This window comes from Sus scrofa, chromosome 9, assembly GCF_054392235.1.
Source record: "Sus scrofa isolate SSC_HxYL_T2T_F1_AM1 chromosome 9, Sscrofa_HxYL_maternal_Yorkshire_Landrace_v2.0, whole genome shotgun sequence".
Lineage (NCBI taxonomy): Eukaryota > Metazoa > Chordata > Mammalia > Artiodactyla > Suidae > Sus > Sus scrofa.
The window spans coordinates 82954601-82979373 of NC_139391.1; the positions used below are offsets into that span (position 1 = coordinate 82954601).

General features: G+C 35.4%; 1 protein-coding gene across 10 annotated transcripts in view; it reads left to right on the forward strand.

Annotated features, from left to right (window-relative positions):
- Positions 1 to 24773, forward strand: part of GLCCI1 (glucocorticoid induced 1) — a 116346-nt gene that overhangs the window by 69505 nt on the left and 22068 nt on the right. For 5 of the 10 annotated variants that reach the window (XM_084977094.1, XM_084977092.1, XM_021102418.2 and 2 more), the window contains 2 exons: positions 13484 to 13597; positions 20695 to 20847. In XM_084977094.1, the coding sequence (XP_084833220.1) occupies positions 13484 to 13597; positions 20695 to 20847 (267 nt within the window). Of the gene's footprint in view, positions 1 to 13480; positions 13598 to 20694; positions 20848 to 24773 lie in introns of all 10 variants that reach the window. The other 5 variants (XM_084977089.1, XM_021102417.2, XM_084977087.1 and 2 more) reach the window with 1 other exon arrangement.

A 24773-nucleotide genomic window follows, 5' to 3' on the forward strand; every position in this document is an offset into this window, starting at 1 on the left:
ATAAGTATATTTTAGCAATATTTAAGACAGGGGAATCCTCTAAAGACTGGGTATCAAAGGGAAATCCTTAGTGATATGAATGTTCATGCTCTCTGGCTCACAGAATCCTGGATCATGTTGGCCAGGGTCTGTGAGGTAAGCCAAATTTAAGAGATTGTAGCTTCCTACACATTTTAGGAGAGACAGATGTGTCTTGCAAATGGTAGGAGATTGCAACTGGGCTGTTTGCATAAAGCAGGGAACTAGGACCATGTTTTTAGGCAGTAAAACTAGACCTGAATTAACTCCACCTGACACTGTTGGTATTCGTGTGGCCCAGAGAGGCATCTATGCAAAAACAGAAATAGTAACCACATGTTGTGTGTGGATTTGGCATCTGGACTAGAGCTCAACTCACGTGGGACAAAAGCCCCAATCTTCCTAATTCAAGACTTGCTCCGAAGCTGTGCAACTCCAGAGCACTATTCTGAGCAATCTTGAAACAATATGGCAGTAAAGAGCTAATAAAGGATAAAACTCCCACATACAGAGAACTTGCAAGGAAGTATTTTAGGGTATGTAAGGAAATCTATTGACATAAGAGGCAGCAGATATATTTATTAAATAGGATCACATCTAAGAAAATAGGTATAAGAACACAATTCCAAAAAAACTTAGGAATATTTAAGAATTTCAAACAAAATCATAACTTGCAGTGAGAACTGTAGTAAATAAGAACAGGCAAAATGGTACAGGACCCTTTGCAAGTATTGTAAATAATAAAAGTTGGTAAGATTAAAAATATTTTAAAACTCTTTGGTTGATTAAATTGACACAGAAGAAGACAGAATTAGTGAGTGAATCAAAAGTCTTGGTGAGAACTGAAAAGTCTGAATGAGCAAATCATCTAGAATATAGAATAAAAAGATAGAAGTTGATGGTCAGAATGACCATCATTAAAAAATCTATCTACAAATAGCAAACACTGGTGAGGGTACGGAGAACAGGGAACCCTCTTTCACTGTTGGTGGGAATGTAAATTGGTACAGCCATATAGAAAACAGAATGGAGGTTCCTCAAAAAACTAAAAATAGAGTTGCCGTATGCTCCACCAATCCCACTCCTGGGCATATATCCAGAGGGGGAAAAAACCTCTAATTCAAAAAGGTACAGTGCACATGCAATGTTTATAATAGTTAAGACATGAAAGCAACCTAAATGTCCATCAGAAGATGAATGGATAAAGAAGATGTGGTGTGTATATATACAATGGAATATTACTCAGTCATTAAAAAGAAGGAAATAATGCCATTTACAGCAACATGGATGGACCTAGAGATTATACTAAGTGAAGTAAGCCAGAGAAAGGCAAATACCATACAAAATCACTTGTAAGTGGAATCTAAAATATATACATATGAACTTATTTACAACACAGAAATAGACTCACAGACATAGAAAACAAACTTATGGTTATTAAAGGGGGGAGGGGGTGGAGGAGGGAATAAGTTAGGAGTTTGGGATTAGCATATGCAAACTACTATATATAAAATAGATAAACAACAAGGTCCTACTATATAGCCAAGGAAGTATATTCAGTGTCCTGTAATGAACCGTATTGAAAAAGAACATGAAAAATAATATGTATGTGTATAACTGAATCACTTTGCTGTACACCTGAAACTAACACAACACTGTAAATCAATTGTACTTCAATAAAAAATTAAATAATTTTTTAAAAAAGAGGTTGAAAACATGAAACAGATGTTAAGAAAAATGGAAAATAGACTAAGTAAGGAGTTCCAGAAAATAAGAATGGTAGACATCTCAGAAGAGATATTTCTTAAAGGTTGAAAATGTGCTGGATTTGGAGAGTGATGTGTCTTCAAACTGAAAAAGCCCAATAATTCATGGAAGATAAGCAGGACAAAGAAAAAATTTCCACCTTTAACTGTAGTGAATTGTAGATCAAGCACGCATGCATACACACACACACGCGCACACACACACACACACTCATTCACTCACTCACTCACTCACTCTTGGAATGAGAAAAAAAGCAGATTACCTACCAAATAGTGGGAATCATTATCAGCACATTTATCAGAAATGATAATTGATAACAATATACAATGAGGTTATATTTCCATGTTAAGGAAATGAATCCAAGTGAGACATCATTTTCTTTTATGAAAAGATAATTTTTCCTCCTTTGAATTAGGTTTACTGAAGGTTTAACCCAACCTTTACTTATATTTTATAAACTGTACCGACCAGTGTACTTTTCCATTGGTTATATCTATGGTTCCTTGTTTATATAACATAATCTAAAATCTATTTATACTTACATCTGGAATCTAATATACAGCACAAATGTACCTTTCCACAGAAGAGAAAATCATGGGCTTGGAGAATAGACTTGTGGTTGCCGAGGGGGAGGGAGTGGGGTGGATTGGGAGTTTGGGATTAATAGATGCAGACTATTGCCTTTGGAATGGATTAGCAATGAGATTCTGCTGTGCAGCACTGAGAACTATGTCTAGCCACTTATGATGGAGCATGATAATGTGAGAAAATAGAATGTGTACATGTATATGTAACTGGGTCACCATTCTGTACAGTAGAAAAAAAATTGTATTGGGGGAAGTAACAAATAAATTAAAAAAATCAATTTATAAAACAACTACAGTTTAAGAAATCTGCTAAGCAAATAATAAGGATTTAAGTAATACTTAACACTTTCTATCAACTCCCACTATCCTTATTCGGTGAGAGAAGTTTGTCTCCTGCCTGTGGTACAGAACTAGAAGCTCTTAAACTTCTGTGATTCCTTTAAGTGAGCAGGCTTTCCGATCTCTTATAACAGCTAAAACCTCCAACTTCTTTCATGATTACAGCTGTTCCTCTTCATGGATGAAGGCTCCTTTTCTTTTCTTTTCTTGCTTACCTCTTTCCTAACTCCATAGCTATGATTTCTGACCCCTCTGGAGTTGGAGCTTGGAGTAGAGAGGAAGAAGTTAGCGGAACAGAAATATTCCTACTCAACTGGTGCAGTTTTAAGATGCCTTTCCATTACCTGGGCTTGACAGGTTTTAAAACTGACCATCTTCTATTGAGTAATATCATGGGTTCTTTGGACACCCTTTGTTGCTATACATCTCTTACCTACAGTTCTGTCTTACTCCAGAATTCTTGAAATACTCAGTTTCTCAGCTGCTGAGCTCTGTTTACCCTTTCATGTGGCCCTCTTAGGTAGGGCCTAAGACAGTCCTCAGCTGTGACTCTCACTTTCAAATTTCCCCAATGGTTACTGGGAAACTCACACATTTTTAAAATCTGGTTAATATCTAGGAGTTTAGGCTGATTCTAATGCAATAAATCTCTATTATCTTAGCTCAACATTATCAGTATCTGGAATGGAAGCCAGATTCCAGTCCATCATGTTTTCTTACCTGGGAGGAACAATCAGTCTTTCCAAGTTATTCCATTAAAACTCCTCTCTCTTCATTTGAGGAAAAGAAGAAGTACACCTCATGTCTCAGATTTGATTTTTTTTTTCCCCTGCTTATAGCCTAATAAGTTAGCAGTTTACTACTTTCTGGCAGAATCCATGAGGCTCATAGTTTAGAGACAGTGGACTGTATTATTCACAGCACATCAAATATCAAGACTGTTGAGTTTTCATTAGTTCTCTCCTGAACCCCAAGTCCCATGGGGGTGATGGGGAGGGCCTAAATGGAAGCCTGTACGTAGAGTAGATCACATTACAGGAGAGAAGCACAGAGCTTGGAGAATCCAGTGGTTTTTTTTGTTTGTTTGTTTTGTTTTGTTTGTCTTTTTGCTATTTCTTGGGCCACTCCCGCGGCATATGGAGGTTCCCAGGCTAGGGGTCGAATTGGAGCTGTAGCCACCGGCCTACACCAGAGCTATAGCAATGCGGGATCCGAGCCGTGTCTGCAACCTACACCACAGCTCACAGCAACGCCGGATCATTAACCCACTGAGCAAGGGCAGGGACTGAACCCGAAACCTCATGGTTCCTAGTCGGATTCGTTAACCACTGCGCCACGACGGGAACTCCCAGAATCCAATGTTTTTATACAAAGTAAACTTACTCTTTGTCCCAGAGGGTGCGTTCCCAGAAAGAATATAAATATTATTGTATTGTTGTTTTGATTTTTCTTACTATTTCTTTTTTTTTTTTTTTTACTGTGTCTAATTTTGATAAAGTTGGAAAAGGTGAGTTTACCATTCTTAAGTCCTTCAGTAGCTATAAGGAGAAATCATGGGTTGCTTCTTTATCTTACCAGTAAGCCGTCCTCTCATTACTGGGATAGTTTTTCTTTAAGTGAAATGATTAGGGATGTTTCTTGCTTCTGATTAAATAATGATTAATAGATATTGTTGTGGTCTTCCTTTTTTAAGTAAACAAATAAAAGTATACTTTTAGTTTTACTTCTATTATACCTTCTGCCCTAATGTTCTATTAACTTTTGCTATTAAAAATTGTTTTATCATATTGTACTAGGGGAAAATAATTGCAATAATATTTTCTCTGGACTTAAAAGATAATAGTCTGAAGGGTTTTTATTTAATTATGTGATAAAACCTTTTAAAAATACAAATATTCATCCAATAAATTCTCTGAGTCCATATTAAATTGTATTGTAAATTGAACACCCATTAATGATAAAAAAGACTCTCCAGAATGGAGTTCCCATTGTGGTGCAGTGGAAACGACTCCAACTACTATCCATGAGGTTCTGGGTATGATCCCTGGCCTCACTCAGTGGGTCAGGGATCTGGCATTACTGTGAGTGTGGTGCAGATGCAGCTCGGATCCTGTGTTTCTGTGGCTGTGATGTAGGCCAGCAGCTGCAGCTCCAATTTGACACCTAGCCTGGGAGCTTCCATATGCTGCAGGTGTGGCCCTAAAAAGACAAAACAACAACAAAAAACTCTAGAAAGTGGATATAGAGAGAACCTACCTCAACATAATAAAAGCCATATATGACAAATCCACAGCTAGCATCATTCTCATTGGTGAAAAGCCAAAAGTGTTTCTGCTAAGATTAGGAACAAGACAAGGATGTCTACTCTTAACACTGTTATTCGAAGTCCTAGCCATAGTAATTGGAGAAGAAAAAGAAATGAAAGGAGTCATCAAAACAGTGTGGTACTGACACAAAAACAGAAATATAAATCAGTGGAACAGGACAGAAAGCCCAGAAATAAACCCAAGCACCTATGGTCAACTCACCTATGTCAAAGGAAGTAAGAACATACAATGGAGAAAAGACAGTCTCTTCAATAAGTGTTGCTGGGAAAACTGGACAGCTACATGGAAAAGAATGAAATTAGAACATTCTCTAATATCATACACATAAATAAACTCAAATTGGATTAAGGACCTAGACATAAGGCCAGATACTATAAAATTGCAGAGGAAAACAAGCAGAGCACTCTCAGATAGCAACTGCAACAATATCTCGTTTGGTCTACCTCCTAGAGTAATGAAAATAAAATCAAAAATAAACTAATGGGACCTAGTTAAACTTAAAAGCTTTTGCATAGCAAAGGAAATCATAAACAATGACAACAACAACATAACACAAAAACAACAAAAAGACAACCCACAGAATGGGAGAAAAACCTTTGCAAATGGAATAGTTGACAAGGAATTTATCTCCAAATATACAAAAATCTCATGGAGCTTTATAGCAAAAAACAACCCAATTAAAAAAAAAATGGACAGAAGGAGTTCCCATTGCGGCTCAGCGGTTAAAAACCAAACATAGTGTCCGTGAGGATATAGGTTCAGTCCCTGACCTAGCTCTGTGGGTTAAGGATCCAGCATTGCCCGAAGTTGCGGAGTAGCTTGCAGATGTGGCTGGGATCTGGTGTTGCTGTGGCTGTAGAGTAGATGGCATCTGTAGCTCTGATTCGACTTCTGGCCTAGAAACTTCCATATGCTGCAGGTGGAAGAAAATAAAATGGACAGAAGATCTAAATAGACATTTCTCCAAAGAAGACAAGATGGCAAAAAAAAAAAGAAAGAAAGAAAAGATGTTCAACATCACTAATTATTACAGAAAGGCAAGTCAAAACTACATTGAAGTATCACCTCACACCAGTCAGAATGGCCACCATCAAAAAAGTCTATAAACAATAAATGTTGGAAAGAGTGAGAAGAAAAGGGAACCCTCCTGCACTGCTTGTGAGAATGTAAATTGGTACAACCACCATGGAGGACAGTATGGATGTTTCTTTAAAAACTAAAAATAGTTTTTACTACCATATAATCTAGCAATCCTAATCCCCGGCATCTATCCAGAGAAAATACATACAGCCCAGTGGTCATTGATGTACTATTTACAATAGCCAAGGTATGGGAGCAACCTAAATGTCCATCAACAGAGGAATGGATAAAGAAGATGAGGTACATATATACAATTCAGCCATAAAAAAGAATGAAATAATGCCATTTGCCACTTCATGGATGAACCTAGAGTTATCATGTTGAGTGAAGTAAGTCAGACAGAGACAAATACAATATTACTTATATGCGGAATCTAATAAAAGTGATACAAAAGAACTTATTTGTCAAACAGAAACAAACTCAGATTTCAAAATCAATCTTATAGTTACCATAGGTGAAACCATTAGAGAAAGAAGATTTGGGAGGGTGGGAATGACATATACACACTACTGTATAAAATAGATGATTAACACGAACCTACTGTATAGCTCGGGACAACTTAACTCAATAGTTTGTAATAACCTATATGGGAAAAAGGATTGGATATCTTTATATATATGACTTACTTTGCTATATACCTAAGACTAATATAACATTATAAATCAACTATACTGCAGTAAGTTTTTTAATATAGAAATTGAATGGTAAAGATATTTTTATTTTTATTTAAAATTGGATCAAATAGGATCCATTTTTAAACATTCAAAAGAATAGATATATATGACTTCATAAATATTTAGTAAAATTCTAAAAAAAATAGATAAATATGACTTACAGCAAATTCATGAAAGCAGTTTCTTATGGTGAGTTCAGGGTAGGATTGGGGTCCTGGATAGTTACATACACAGAGGTTAGCACTTGTATTAATAATGTTTTATGTATTTAACACATGAAGTAAATGTAACCAGCAAATAAGATTTGGGTCATTAATTGCTTACGAAAAAGAAATAGTAAGTTAATATGTAGTCAGTTAATTGCTTCATCAAATTTTTGTTCATCTTTATTGCAGTTTCACATCTTGCAATATCTCTAACATTAAGAAAGGAAGTTACTTTGCTAAGTGGTTGAGGTTATGAGCCAATACATAGTGACTGGTAGTTAATTATGAACATTATCTTAGTATTACTTTCAGGAGCACTGGTAGGTAATAGGAAGAGGTTACAAACTAAAATCTAAAAAACTGGGTTTGCCATTTTTAGCTCTTATGACAGGAAAGGTACTCTATTTTTGAAGGTGTTCTCTCATCTGTAAAATAGGTATAGCCATAGAATCTAGGGGTTTGTGAACTTTTTTTTTAGGGCTGCACATATGGCACATGGAAGCTCCCAGGCTATGGATCGAATCAGAGCTGAAGTTGCCAGCCTATACCACAGCCACAACAATGTGGGACCCAAGCCACGTCTGCGACCTATACCATAGCTCATAGCAATGCCAGATCCTTAACCCAGTGAGCGAGGCCAGGGGTCGAACCCACATCCTCATGGTTACTAGTCATGTTCGCTACCACTGAGCCACAATGGGAACTCCTGTGAATTGTTTTTTAAATGTTAGTCTGGTATTGTTATCAACATGCCTTTGTTGAAAATTATGCCTTATTGGTAGGTACACTTCTATATTGAAAACTTTCATATGTATAAAAATTGACCCAAAACTAGCTCTATCTATGAGGATAAATCTATGTGTGGATGTATTTCTGTCTCTGTTCCTGGGCAGGGTTTTTGGAAGATTGCACGTGGGCCAGCATTTGTGTCCATGGACATATAAAGATGATATGAGTGCAGATGAGAGCTCCCTATGCATATGTATGTGCTTACACATCTTTTGTGTGTACATATGCCTACATGCATTTGGATATCGTGGGCTGAATGAATAGCAGTTATTTCATTAGGGTTTGCCTATTGGAATGTTAAAGAAAAACAGGAAAACAGTACAGATGGTTCATATTTTTATTCATCAAAAAGTTTTAAATTTTTATTTTTAGTGTCAGAGTAGGTACTGTTGCATTTTAAATTCCTTTGAACACTGTCAAGGGATATAATATGTAAAATTTGTTTTTTAGACTGCAGATCTTTTCTTGAGACATTCTTCACAAGCACAAAAATATGTTGCATATTCTCTTTTTTTCGTATAAAAGGGAGTAACAGCTTGAGATTGATAAACTTCTCAAACTATTTTCAGAAAAATTTGTTGGGCTAATATCTTTAGTAATTGTTTTGGATTTTTTTTTTCCTTAAGAGTTCAGCTCTTGTCAAAATTTTCATTCCTGTTTGTATGTCTGTTTTCACTTCTAAGATTTTTTTCCCTGTGAGTTTTTAACTTGATTCTTTAAGTGGAATAGTGATTAAGAATGTAAACTCTGGAATTCCACTTCCTAAATTCACTTGTTTCACCACTTCAATCACTCTTGGGCCCTGTTCAAAAACTAACCTTTCTACCCCCTCAGTTTCCTCATCTATAAAATGGGGATAATAATAGTATCTTTTTTTTTTTTTTTTTTTTTGGTCTTTTTGCTATTTCTTTGGGCCGCTTCCGCGGCATATGGAGGTTCCCAGGCTAGGGCTCAAATTGGAGCTGTAGCCACTGGCCTACATCAGAGCCACAGCAACACGGGATCCAAGCCGCGTCTGCAACCTACACCACAGCTCACGGCAACGCCAGATCCTCAACCCACTGAGCAAGGGCAGGGACCAAACCCACCACCTCATGGTTCCTAGTCGGATTCGTTAACCACTGCGCCACGACGGGAACTCCAATAATAGTGTCTATCGCATGTGTTTTTTACTGAAAAATGAAAGAGAATTCATAAAATGTGAGGAGCAAAGTGCCATTTTCCTGGTTTTAATCAAGTTCTTTTCTGTTTTTTTCTTCTCTTCCAACAGTCCCAGGATCTTGCTTCCCTTCCTACTTAGTCTAAGATTTCTTATCTGTTCCACCAACTTTGGAACAGAGGTCATTCTGTGAATTATTTCCCTTCCATTTAGTAACTGAGGCAAAAGTACTCAACCAGTGTTTTGAGGATAAGAGTTTAGTTTTGTTTTTAAATGTTAACTAAAGAGTGGGGGAAACTAACAGGACAAAAATAGCAAATAATACTGGTTTCCAAATTAAAATGTTGTTCCTAGTTCTTAGATTTTAGGTGGGGCCAGTCCCTGATTTTTCTTCATCTAATTCCACAGGCGTTTTAGTCATTTCTTTGTATTTATGCCAGTTCTTCTCTCTACAAGTATTTCTTCTTTGTGGCCCCAGGTTACTTATTCTCTAAATTTTTTAAGCTTTGGAGCTGATATGTTTAGGACCGCTTTCATATTTAAAGAAGGTTACTCTCTCCTTCCCTCTTAATTTTTTTCTTTAAGCTTTACTGAGATATAATTGACAAATAACTTTATGTAAGTTTAAGGTATGTAAAACATAATGTTTTGATATATGCATATATTACAAGGTGATTATCACAAGGTTAGTTAACACATGCATCATCTCACGTTTTTATAATTTGTGTTTGTGTGGATTGAGAACTTGGAAGATATATTCTCTTAGCAACTTTCAAATATGCAGTAGATTGTTATTAACTGTAGTCCCCATGCTGTTATGTTACATCCCCAGAACTTACTCATCCTGTAACTGAAAGCTTGTACCCATTTGACCACCCTCACCCTTTTCTGTCCCCTGCCAGATCCCTGGCAACTAGCAGTCTGGTCTGTTTCTATGAGTTGTTGTTGTTGTTTTCTTTTTTCAGATTCCATGCAAGAATGAGAACATAACAGTATTTGGCCTTCTTTGTCTGACTTATTTCACTTAGTGTAATACTGTCAAGGTTCATTCTTAATTTTTTTCCTTAAGGCCACAGCATAGCTAATGAATATTTAGAAATACAAGTAAGATTTCATCTATAGTCTAGTTTAAGAAATCTTAGTGTTCCTTTTGTAAAGGAAGGTTGTGTGAGATTTCATCATAGTAACTAGGTTGGGTAGGCCCACTGAAGTGAGGACCCAGGAGCTTTGTATGAGGCTTTGAAACATGAGATTGGTTAGGGAGGCTGTCTTAAACAGAGGCTTGGAACTATTTATGAGTGGCGTAGTGTGTGTGTGTATGTATGTATGTATGTAGGGTGGAAATTACAATTCTCTTTGCCCCTTCCTCCTAGAGATACCTTTGTGTCTACTCTCTGCTGGTACTGGGATTAGGCTTCAGATGACCATAGGTTTAGAGGAGAAATTCTAAGTAAAAGCTATGGAAGGTGAGAATATTTGCAATTGTTATATTGATCTGTCCCTTTTCTGAGTGTGGTATAAATAACACAGGAACCTCCTGCATTCTGAAGCAAAGAAGGGTTTATTACATCTTTCTTTCATTTTATATGGTTCTTCAGAAAGATTTGTAATGTTTTGAGTATATAAAGAGAGTATATATTTTTGGTATATATATTTACTACCTTTTCCTCTAATCTCTACTGAATTATAAACAAAACTATAACCATGTTATAATCCAAAGATGAATAGTATTGTTAGGAAACTTTAAGGTTGCATAGTTTAAGCTGGTGTTTCAAGCAAAGTAAGGTATGTACCATTAGGTATGCTTTTTGTTTTCAGGAAATTTTTAAAGCTGTTTAGAACAAAAATTTTTCTGGTTTAAGATCTCCCAGGCCTTTAAAAAGAGAGTGATTAGTAGTGATTTTCAGATTATTTTTGTTTATTTTTGAAGATAATTTTTAAAATGAAAAAGTAATAATTGCCTTGATTAATCTCTAGGCATTATGGGCTCTTCTCTACAAGCTCTTGCCAGTTCGTTCGTTCGTTTGTTCTTTCTTTCTTTCTTTTTCTCTCTTTCTTTTTCTTTCTTGCTTTCTTTCCTTCTTTCTTGCCACGGCATGCAGAAGTCTCCCAGCCACGGCTCCAACCCAAGCTACAGAAGTGACAATGCTAAATCCTTAGCTGCTAGGCCACCAGGGAACTCCTTGTCAGTTTTGAAACATCACTAAAACATCATTAATATTCAGAAAACATTTAATTTTATACTCCTATCCTAATTAAATAACCTGTACAATTTGAAATTCTATTTTTATCATAGAGTATAATTCTCTTGATTTATAATGATTACCTATTAATTTTGATTCTTTTTCTCATGAAAATAAATGTTCTCTAGAAGAAAACAATCATTTCAACAGAGACCAAGCAGCATAAATATTAACATATATAATTCTACTTGTGTATCTTTGCAAGGACATTGTATGAGACATCCATAAGCTCCAAAGCATTTTAAAAAACTAGAGGGATCTAAGGGTCTTACTTTTTAAAAAGGATATGTAGATTATTCTTTTAGATGCTTTGTTTTCTTCCATGCTGCATCTCTTCTATTTGCCAGAGGTAAAAATAAGTTTTCCCAAGCATCCTATATACTTTTTCTCTTGAGCATTTATAGACTTTATTTATATAAATAGCAACTGTCTATTTTGCTTTTTAGTGCCATGGTTATTCAAGGTAAGCATTTTGAAAATATCTCTTTGAGGAAATCAATATATTTTACAGACTTTATTTTGTATTTTCACTTTGCCTAGTAGGTGACAGAAAACATCATCAATTTGATTGACGCCACCTTTTTTACAAGGAAAACAATACTAAGTAACTTCCCCTAAATTGGTAATGATTCCCTTTAAAAATGCTCAGAAATATTTTACTCTTGGTCCACCACACTTTAAGCAGATTATTATATGCCAACTAAAATATATTAGTTGTTTAATGAATTCCAAGCCGTATTAAAAAATGACTTTTCTTTTAAGCCTGAGAATGTTACCATTTCATTTAGGAGAACATGCGCATAAGTTATATTTGTTTTTAAAAGTTGTATGACTATAGCCAAGTGTCTGTCAATGAATAAATGGATAAAGATGGTGGGTGGCTGGGTGTGTGGGTGTGTATGGGTGTGTATATACAATGGAATGTTATTCAGCTATGAGGAAAAGGAGATCTCACCATTCACAACAATGTGTACGAACCCTGAGGACATTGTACTAGGTGAAATAAGTCAGTGAAAGACAAACACTGTAGGATATCACTTGTTTGTGGGATCTAAGAAAAGCCAAACTCATAGAAACAGTAGAGTGGTAGTTGCTAGTGCCTGAAGGGTAGTGGAAATGGGGAGTCATCAAGGGTATACATTTTGTTATAAGATCAATACATTCCCGGGATCTAATGCACAACATTTTGATTATAGTTAATGATACTGTATTACATACTTGAAAGTTGCTAAGAGTAAATCTCAAATGTTCTCATCACAAAAAAGAAATGGTAATTATGTAATGGGATGGAGGTATTAATTAATGCTACTGGTGATGTCACTTTGCAATATGTAAAATATCAAATCAACATGTTGTACACCTAAAACTTACACGATGTTACATGTCACTTGTATCTCAATAAAGCTGGAAAATAGACATTGTATAATTATGAGTAGTATACACTATGGTATTAAATGAATACCAAGTTACCAATGCTAAATGCCATGGGGTTTACACCATGGGATTTACAATTTTAAAGTGTTTAGCTGTTGATGCACCAGACTGATTTTGGGGGGTTTTGGGGTTTGTTTTTGTTTGTTTGTTTGTTTGTTTGTTTTGCTTTTTAGGGCCACACCCTCAGCATACAGAGGTTCACAGGCTAGGGGTCGGATTGGAGCTACCAGCTGCAGGCCTACACCACAGCCACAGCAACTCAGGATCCGAGCTGCATCTGTGACCTACACCACAGCTCATGGCAGCACCAGTTCCTTAACCCACTGAGCGAGGCCAAGGATCGAACCCGCAACCTTATGGTTCCTAGTTGGATTCGTTTCAGCTGCGCAACAATGGGAACTCCAGACCAATTTTGTTTGTATGAGAGGAACTTAGAAACTAATGTGGTCCCTTAAGAGATTGGGTTTGACTCTAAACAGTAAGCACTTAAAACACCTTACCAAAAGTATTTAAAGAGAAAGATGTAAAAAGAGGTAAAATATGAAATAATCTGGGGTATTTGGTCTATATATGTACCAACAACACAATTTAAATTGTATAAGTGAAGAATTTTCATTGATTTATTCTTATTTTCAATAGTTTTAATTATTGTAACTTGGAGAATAAGTCATTGTAGTGAAGTATTTTCTGTTCTTGAAGTCTTTGATAAAAATTTATCTCTAATATCCCAAATTAAAGAAATAAAGATTGGTATTCACTTTTGTCCTCTTCTCACTTCTCCTCCCCTGTCCCCAAAGCAGATTGCCAAACTGAGGCAGCAGCTACAACGTAGTAAACAGAGTAGTCGGCACAGTAAGGAGAAAGATCGTCAGTCGCCTCTCCATGGCAACCATATAGCAATCAATCACACTCAGGTAGGCTGAACTTCTTGTCAATATTCCTTTGAAAGGGTTCATTGTAAAGAGAATCTATCATTTTATGCTTTAAAAAATTGATGTTATTCCTTAGCTCTATTAAATTGTAGTTTTTGTTTGTTATGAAAGTTTTTGTTTTAGCCCTATGTGTAATCTTTTAATAACAGATATAACAGAGTGTAGTGGTCTCAAGAATGACTGATACTGGCCTGGGCTAAAATACGAGCTCATTCACTTACTAAGCAACTATGGACATTGTCTTATTTAATCTTCCTAATAGTACCTTAATCTATCTATCTCTATATGTCTTTATATATTTTACCCCTATTTTATTTATGAAGAAACTGAGAATTAGAGGGGTTTTTTTTTTCCCCATCATTAACATGTACTAACATATTCTGTGGAACAAAATTTGGGAAATGCCATTGAATGCCAAATGTTACTGTAACTGTATATTTTAGTAAGTCAAATATAGTAGTATAGCAGAAGAAACCCAAGTAGTGTATGCAAAGAATCTAATTAGAGCTAGTTTCACAAATGTAAGGATGGTTCAGTATTAGGAAATGTGTTAGTTTAGTTCACTGCATCAGAAAGTAGGTGCTGACTAACACTTCGTAAGAACTCAGTATCCATATGTGATGAAAACTTATTTAAATACAGGATACTTCCTAATGTGACTAACTACAAATGTAGTGAGATCCTAACAATACAATACCAGAAGTATTTCTGTTAAAAAACTAAAGCATAGATGTCTGTAATTATTGATATTATTTGCTATTAATTTAGAGGCTTTACACAGAGCAGAAAGAAAAAAATGAGTAATTGTTATCACTATTTGCATATGATATTGTATATTGGGAAAATCAAAGTGAATGAATTAAACTATTAAAACTAACACTAGGGTAGCTAAAATGGAGGTACCAACAAGACCAAGTGTTGATGAAGAACTGAAGTAACTAGAACAGCCACACATTACTGCTAGGGACATGATATGCTGTTGCTACTTTGGAAAATAGTTTGGCAGGTTTTTGTTTGTTTGTTTTGGTTTTTTTTTTTTTTTTGGCTGCAACCACAGCATATGGAAGTTCCCAGGCCAGGGATCGAATGCGAGCCACAGCTGCAATCTATGCCACAGGTGTAGCAACACCAGATCTTTAACCCATTTGTGCTAGACCAGAGATCAAACCTGTGCCTCAGAAGTGGCTTGAGCCACTGCAGAGACAGCATTGGATCCTTAACCCGCTGGGCCACGGCAGGAACTCCAGTTTGGCTTTTTCTTAAAAAGTTTAAACATAGACTGACCATATAGCCCGGGAATTCCACTCTTTGGTATCTGTCCACGAGAAATAATAACATGCCCACACAGAGACCTGTATATCAGTGTTCATGACAACAATATTTATAAGAGTCAACAAATGGAAACCAATGAATATGAATGAACTGGTGAATGGATAAACATTTCATACATCCATACAGTGTAATTATTCAGCGGTAAAAAGGAAGGAACTACTGATACTTGTAAGAGCCTGGTTGACTCTCAGAAATATCATGCCAAATGAAAGAAGTCAGAAGCACAAGGCTATATACAGGCAGAAAATATTAGAGGTGGGAATTGACTATAGAGAAGCCCTAGAGTAATTTTTTGAATGATTAAAGTTTCTAAAATGTGATTGTACAGGAGTTCCGTGGTGGCTGTGGATTAAGGATCCAGCGTTGTCACTGCTGTGGCTCTTGTTACTGCTCTGGTGGAGGTTCTCTCCCTAGCCCTAGAACTGCTGCATGCCGTGGATGTGGTCAAAAAAATAAACATACAAAAATAAAATGTGATTACACTGATAATTTGGTGACTATATATATATTTACAAAGCTCAGTGAACTACATACTTAAAACTGGAGGATTTTATTGTATACAATTATATTCCTCATCAGACTGTAAAACAAATATGCAGTTATAACACAAGCAAGCCTCAGACATTTCAAGAGAAAATTCGCATATGCCTTCTTTTGTCTTCTTAATCTTGTGGAATTAATATATTATTCATACTCCATTTATTTCAAGCACCTTTTTCTGTAAAAGCCCAATGAATTATAGTATGTCTACTGGCCTGCTGATTTAACAAAAAAGACTTACACAGTTGTTCCCAATTTATATTGAATTTTTTGGCATTGCAGTTATGTTTAAAAGTAATTATCTTTTGCTATGTATATGAAATATTTGTAGATGAACTATGAAGTCTAGAATGTGCTTTAAAATACTTTAAGAACAAAATCAAGTGGATGTTTAGATGAACATCATTTAATCAAGATGAAACAAGATTAGAAAATGCTGATAATTTTTGGAGCTAGATGATGTGCACCTGAGTGTTCATTATGTATTCTGTTTAATTATGTTTATGATTATAATTTTTCACAATAAAAAAACTAAGAACTTAACGAAATAATTAGATAAACTATAAACATAAAAATCTGGTTTTCTCCTATACTAGTAAAGGTAAACTACTCTTTCTTCTAACAACATTTCTGACCCCAAATACGTGAGAATTTTTCCCCCAACCAACCAGTTTTCTTACTTTCCAGATACCAAGCAAGCGTCCTACATTTCAGTTATAGTACTAAGTACCCAGAGTTAGCACAAATCCCACAGATTAAAGACTCAACCCCACAAAACTTAAGATGCCGGTTTAAAGTTCCAGCTTGTCATGTGTACTTCTGATCTACTGGCTATAAAGAAGAGATTCCCACAACCCTTTCTCCAGGTTCAGTAATTTACTGTAACAGCTCAAAGATCTCAGGGAACCACATTTACATGTCTATTACAAAGGCTATAATAAAGGACATACAGATGAACAGCAAGATGAAGGAGCTACACAGGGCAAGGTCTCGAAGTATCTCAAATGTAAGAGCTTCTACCCAGATGAAGTTGGGGTGTGCCACCCTCCTAGCACGTGGATATGAATATGTGTTCACCAACCTGGCATTTTTTGGAGGCCTTATCACCTAGGCATGATCAATTATTGACTCAATCACCAGTCCCTCTCCCCTCACCAGAGGATGCGAGTGAGTGGGACTGGAAGTTCCAAGCTTCTAATCATGGCTTCTTCCTAGTGACCAGCCCCCATTCTGAACCTATCCAGGAACCTATCAAGAGTCATCTTGTTAGAAAAAAAGACTCTTCAATCCTGTCACCCAGAAAAATTTAAGGGATTTTAGTAGTGTGTCAGGATCTATATCAAAAACCAAATGCTGGAACAAAAGATGCTCCTAGCACTCCTATCCCTCAGGAAATTAAAAGAATTTGGGAAACTTTTTGTCAGGAGCCAGGGGCAGAAACCAAACATAGGAGTTTCCGTCATGGTGTGCAGCAGAAATGAATCCGACTAGGAACCATGAGGTTGTGGGTTCGATCCCTGGCCTCGCTCAGTGGGTTAAGAATCTGGCGTGGCCGTGAGCTGTGGTGTAGGTTGCAGAGGCAGCTCAGATCCTGCGTTGCTGTGGCTGTGTGTAGGCCAGCGGCTATAGCTCCAATTAGACCCCTGACCTGGGAACTTTCGCATGCTGTGGGTGTGGCCCCAATAAGACAAAAAGACCAAAAAAAAAAAAAAAAAAAGAAACCAGGTATATTTTTCTTATTATATCACACTTAGCAATAACATGTTAGTATATAAAATGCCTAGAATTACACTTAAAAGAAATATGCAAATTATAACACTGTACTGTGGCTATGAATATAAAATAGATATAAATGGGAAATCATTCATGCATAGGAAGATTCAATATTTTTCAAAGAGTAGTTTGCCCAAAATTAATGAACAAATTGAGTACCAGTGGAAACTTAAAATTGTTTTATTACTTGAAAAGTTATTTTCAAAGGTCATATGGAAAAGTAATGCCTATTAATAAAAAAGAAAATTTGAAAAGGCTTTCCCTACAAGATACCAAAATGTACTATAAAATTATAGCAGTTAAAGGGGAGCTCTATATAGCGATTATCAGCTGACAGTTCAAGGAAATCAAATGTAGAATCCATAAGAAATGCTGGGGCAGTTTGATTACTATATGGGAAAAAATACTGCTTCATAATGTATGCAAAAATAAAACATAATGGGATAAATATTTAAATATGAAAAGCCAGAAAAGTACTAAAAGAAAGATATTTCATACTAAAGTAAATAGCAAATGTATGACAAAGAGCTAAAACTTTAATATGAAAAAAAGTTCATATAAGACTAAGGACATTAGTGGGCAGGCAGCAGTTCACAGATAGCAGGAGCATAGCACTGAGTGTGGAAAATATTTAATCCGTGATTAGCTGTCTGCTTCATTATGAATAATACATATCAACTTTAATCATTCAGAATAGAGATCATATCACATACTGTTTTTATTTTTACCTTGTTCATCTTTTTCTTATTTCCTTTCTGCTGTTTAAGTTCCTTAAGCATCAAAAATTTTGTCTAATACTTTGTAGTATCTCCCACAGGACAGCTATGAGAGGTGGTTAATTTTTGACAACTCCTCCAAAAGACTTTTGAAAACAACCTTAAAGCTGTTAAGTGAGTGTTACTGACCTTAACACAATATTGTTGCCATATTAGTAAATGAAAGAGCTTTCTTAAATGGTGGATAAAATGGAAATGAAAAATATTAGAAGATAATTGTCCACAGTGGAGGGAACAAATCTTTTAAACACACATACACAGCAGAGCTGAAGAATCACATTATACACTCAGCTTACATGATTTCAACTATACTTTTTCAACAGAAACTGAAAAGGGAAAAAATGTAAATAGAGCAGAGGATTCTGTCTGCCATTCTACTGAAAAAGTATATATATATATATATATGTGTGTATATATACATGTGTATATATATATATATACATTAACTAAGCTGTTAGAGCTCATCAGTGAGTTTGGTAAAGTTTTAGGATACAAAATCAATACACATAAGTCAATTGCATTTCTATATACTAACAACTAAAGAGCGGAAAGAGAAATTAAGGAAACCATACCATTTACCATTGCATCAAAAATAGTAAAATATCTAGGAATAAACCTATCTAAAGAGACAAAAGACCTATACTCTGAAAACTATAAGATACTGCAGAAAGAAATCAGAGATAACACAGATGGAAAAATACACCATCCTCTTGGATCAGAAGAATCAATATAGTCAAAATGACAATGCTACCTAAGGCAATCTACAGATTCAGTGCAATTCCTGTCAAATTACCGATGACATTCTTTACAGAATTAAAACGAAATATTTTAAAATATGTGTGGAAATACAAAGGACCTCAAACAGCCAAAGCAATATTGGAAAACAAAAAAATGGAACTGGAGGAATCAGGCTCCCTGGCTTCAGATTATACTACAAAGCTACAGTCAATAAAACAGTGTAGTGCTGGCACAAAAACAGAAATATAGATCAATGGAACAGGATAGGAAGCCCAGAAATAAACTTGAACACCTATGGTCAACTAATCTGTGAGAAAGGAAGCAAGAACATACAGTGAAAGAAAGATAGTCTCTTCAGTGAATGGTGCTGGGAAAACTGGACAGACACATGTAAGAAAATGTCTAACACCATACACAAAAATAAACTCAAAACCGATTAAAGGCCTAAATGGCCTAAATGTAAATGTAGATACTGTAGATAGATACTGTAGATACTGTAAAACTCCTAGAGGAAAACACAGGAAAAACGCTCTTTGACATAAATCATAGCATCATCTTTTTTGATCCACCTCTTAGACTAAAGACAATAAAGAAAAAAATAAACCAGTAGGACCTAAGTAAACTCAAAAACTTCTGCACAGCAAAGGAAACCATTAAAACAAACAAAAAGACAACCCATAGAATGGGAGGAAAGCTTTGCAAATGATTCAACAGACAAAGGTTTACTATGCAAAATATACACATAACTCATACAACTCAACAACCCAATAGAAAAGTGGGCAGAAAACCTAAATAGATATTTCTCCAAAGACATGCAGATGGCCAGCAGGCATATGAAACAATGCTCAAAAGCTCTAATTATTAGAGAAATGCAACTCAAAACTACAATGAGGTACCACCTCAAACCAGTCAGAATGGTCATGATTAACAAGTCAACAAATAAATGCTGGAGGAGGGTGTGGAGAAAAGGGAACCTTCTTACATTGTTGGTGGGAATGTAAATTGGCACAGCCACTATGGAGAATAGTATGGAGGTACCTCAGAAAACTAAATATACAACTGCCATATGACCCAGCAATCCCACTCCTGGGCATATATCCAGACAAAAATTTCCTTTAAAAAGACACATGTGCCTGTATGTTCACTGCAGCACTATTCACAATAACTAAGACATGGAAACAACCTAAATATCCATTGATAGATGAATGGGATTAAGATGTGGTATATATACACAATGGAATACTACTCATCCATAAAAAAGAACAAAATAATGCCGTTTGCAAAATGGATGGAACGAGAGACTCTCATACTAAATGAAGTCAGAAACAGAAAGACAAATACCATATGATATCACTTATATGTGGAGTCTAAAATATGGCACAAATGACCTATCTATAAAACAGAAACAGATCATGGACTTGGCAGATTTGTGTTGCCAGGGAGGAGGAGAGAGAGAAGGGGATGGATGGGAAGTTTGGGGTTGGTAAATGCAGACTCTTTCATTTGGAATGTATTGGTGATGGGGTCCTTGTACAGCACAGGGAACTGAATCTAGTCTCTTGAGTAATTACGAACCTGAAAAAAAATGGGCGTGTATGGGTGGCTGGGTCCCTTTGCTGTACAGAAGAAGGAACATTGAAGGAACATTGTAAAACAACTATACTTTAATAAAAATTTTAAAAGAAATTTGTTAAAGTATATATGTTATACAGTTATGCCTTTACGTTTACATAAAGGATTGTTTTGACTCTGTACCTTTTACCTTCCTTACTTTGAAACCTAAATTGTTTTATGTGTTCTGAATTTATATTGAATTTTAAATGTCAAAATAACTCTGCTCATTGAGTTTCTTTTTTTAAGATTTACCAAACTCTTTAGTTCTTGTTTTCTTTTGACAACACCTTATCTTCTGTTTCGTAGGCTACTGGATCAAGATCAGTCCCTATGCCACTGTCAAATGTCTCAGTGCCAAAATCATCTATTTCCCGTGTGCCCTGCAATGTAGAAGGAATAAGTCCTGAATTAGAAAAGGTATTCATTAAAGAAAATAATGGAAAGGAGGAAGTGTCCAAGGTAAGATTACATGGGATGTTTGAATCCCTTTTTTCTTTAATATTGTTAACTATCTCAAGAGTCTTTTGTTTTAGATAAGATTCACATACTGAACATATGATTTACCCACTTAAAGTGTACAAGTCAGTGGTTTTTAACATATTCACAGAGTTGTGCAACCATTACCACAATCAACTTTACAGCTTTTTCATCACCCTAAAAGGAAACTCTACCCTTTAGCAGTCGTCTCTTATTTTTTTCCAGTGCATCAGCCACTAATCCACTTTCTCTTTCTATGGATTGGATAGTTCCAGACATTTTATATAAATGCAGTCATGCAATATGTGGCCTTTGTTATAGACTTCTTTCACTTAGCATGTTTTTAAGTTTCACCTATGGCATGACACATATTAGTACTTCATTTCTTTTTATTGCCAAATAATAATCACATGGATTTTATTATCTAATCATTAATTGATGAACATTTGTATTGTTTCTACTTTTTGCTATTATGAGTAATGGTGCTGTGAAATTTATATACAAGTTGTTGTATGAACATGATGTTTTCATTTCTTTTGGATACATACCTAGAAGTGGAATTGCTAGTATGGTAACTCTGTTTAACCTTTTGAAAAACTGCTGAACAATTTTCCAGAGTGTCTGCACTCTACCATCTTATATCCCCACCAACAGTATATGAAGCTTCCAAGTCCTTTATCTTCACCAGCACTTGTAATTATCTCTCTTTTGATTATAGCCATTCTAGTAGGTATGAAGTGGTGTCCACTATCTGTATATCCTTCCTTGGAAAATTTTCTATTTAGATCCTTTGCCTATTTCAAAATATAGATCCTTTGTCTATTTCAAAATCAGGTCGTCTTTTTACTGTTTAAGGCTTTTTTCTTACTTGCTCGATAAAAGTCCCTTATTAGACTTATGATTTGAAAATATCTTCTGTTCTGTGGGTGGTCTTTTTACTTTTCATTTTCCTTTGGGTCATATCTAAGAATCAATTGCCTAATCTGAATTCACAGTGATTTATTTTTGTGTTTTTGTCTGCAGATTTTATAGTTTTAGCTTTCTCATATATTTAGATCTTTAATTTGCTTGAATTTATCAAAAATATTTTATAAATTACCTCTGTCCCAGAGAAGAGATTTGGACACTCCTGCATGTGAACCTGTATTTGATCACATTTTAAAGTATTACTCAGCCAAAGAAACCACCAGTTAGCCTTTGACTCAATTATCTCTCTGATGGTTTTTTTGGAAATAAAATGTGACTTAATTTATGTCAAATGTATGTCTGAGTCCTTCAAATAATATGTCAGTTTTAAAACTGATGTACTGTGTGTTAATCTCAAAATTCACACAGTTCAGTTTTACGTTTATAAAATTAATCCTTTTTCCAACTCTCAATATTGCTTAGCAGGTATGAGCATTAATCATAGTTTATTGTATATCCTTCTAAATATGTGTGTGTATGTATGCTAATATATATTGAATCACTGTATGAATGGACCATGAAGTCCCCTAATTATGGGCATTTAGATTGTTTTCAGTTGTTGTCACAAGCAGTGCTTTAGGAAACAGTGTACTCTTGCAGACTGTTTCCTGGCAGTGAAATTGTTGGGTCAGAGCATTTGCACATTTAATATTTTGTTGAATATTGCTAAAATTACCATCCTAAGAGCTTGTGCTGTGTTAGTCTCTCCAGAGTTAAATTTTCACATAATGGAGTTCCCATCATTGTGCAGCAGAAACAAATCCGACTAGGAACCATGAGGCTGCGGGTTCAATTCCTGGCCTTGCTTGGTGGGTTAAGAATCCAGCGTTGCTGTGAGCTGTGATGTAGGTCACAGATGCGGCTCGGATCTGGCGTTGCTGTGGCTGTGGTGTAGGCCAGCGGCTTTAGCTCCAATTAGACCCCTAGCTTGGAAACCTCCATATGCCACGGATGCAGCCCTAAAAAAGACAAAAAGACCAAAAAAAAAAAAAAAAAAAAATTGATCCTATATTCATTAGGCCAAAAAAGAATCCTTTGGAAATTGTACTTTCTCTTAGCTTAGCTGTTTATACCATTAAAGTGTTTCCTTGATACATTAAGTAGCATTTAAAAACAGTAATGTAAGGAAGTAAAATTGGTCTAACAGTTGAGGATGAGATAATCAGTCACATATTTGCTGATTCTTTAAGAACTGACAAGCACAACTGTACTAGAAGTTGAAACTTACTAGCATAGTTCTGCTTTTAAACAAGTCATATTCTAATTCCATAGTATCCATTTCAGAATTACTCTGGAGTAATCACCCCCCCACACACACACAACTAAAGTAGTAATTTTTAGAAATTTTTAGATTTATGATTAAATGTCCCTCAGAGTTTTTTTAAATCAAAATGTTACCATCAGTGAACCTGCCAGTAGCTTCATAAGTATATCGATGTTCTAAGCGTTTATATTTCCCATTGTTATTTTGTATAAATATGTAAACTTCCAAAATTTATTTTTATTCTGGTTCTTCTGAACCCCCTCCCAAAAAAATGGAAGTTGGTTAAGGAAATTGATATATATTATCCAGTTATAGATTTGGAAATGAGAATACGGAAAGACTGTGTTTATATCAAATAGGACATGAATAAAAGATAACTCAAATTCTTTAAACTCCTTTAGTTACAAATTATTCTTTTACTGATTACCACAGTTGATACTTCTATTAAATTAACATTTTATTTGACTTAAATAACTAAGTTTTAAGAAAGACTTCTGTCATGAAACCTTCATATATTTTCTGAAATGAACTTTCTTTATGGGTTATTCTGAAAACCTGTCATATAATTTTGTTCATTCTTAGAATTGTTCATTCTAAGATTTAGTGCAGTTATTAAAATCTAAATTTAGCTAAGTAAAAAATTTAATAATAAAATAATTTTCTTAGCATTTGACCAAGTAAATTAAAATTCCTTTGGGAATATTTCTTTCCTGAATTGGAAGTTTTTCCTTTTTTTTTTTGGTCTTTTTTTCGTTTTGGCTTTTTAGGGCTGCACCTATGGCATATGGAAGTTCTCAGGCTAGTGGTTGAATCAGAGCTGAGGCTGCCGGCCTACACCATAGCTCAAGGCAATGCCGGATCCTTAATCCACTGAGCGAGGCCAGGGATTGAACCTGAATCCTCATGAATGCTAGTTGGGTTCATTTCTGCTGAGCCACAACGGGAACTGCAAAAGTTTTACTTCTTGGATTTGTTGACATGATTAACTTATGTTCCATAACCACATATTCCCTTCACAGTAGTCAGGTTGTGAAGATTATATAGTTTTGATTTACTAGCTTTTGTGTAGATAAATGCAATTTTTAGTTTAGGTTTTGGCCTTCCCTTACCTTGTTTATTATAGAAAAAATTGATACATTTAAAATCTTGCCTAATTTTATCTTACTTCATTTTCCCTCTGACTGTGTTTCTAAAAACTCTGAAATGACAAAGCTCGGAGTAAGAGCAGTAAATAGTGAAAATAAGTTGTAAATGAACTAAGAATATATCAGTTCTTTTTCCCAGCATTGCAGTCTTGTCTGTATAAAAACAAATATTTTAAATGATTAATAACCAGTTTTATTTGTTGACCATATTTCATTAGCATGCAGATGAGTAAGATCTCTCCTTACAGCAGAAGCAGGGTAAAGAGTTCACTGCAGCAGAAGCTCTGGCGCCATTTAATTGACCATGGTCACCAGGAGCTCTAAACTCTAGGTTCTTTATTGGTAAAGACATTGGACTACCATCTCCTCAGGTCCAAAATATATGATTCTGTGGTTATAGTTTCATTTCTCCTTCTTATTTTTGCCACTCAGAACAATGCATTAGAACTAAGCAAAATTCATAGTAGTCCTACTCAGTTGGATACCAAATTGTAGAATTGTTCTCAGTTATGTTAATATCTTCCACTGAGGGA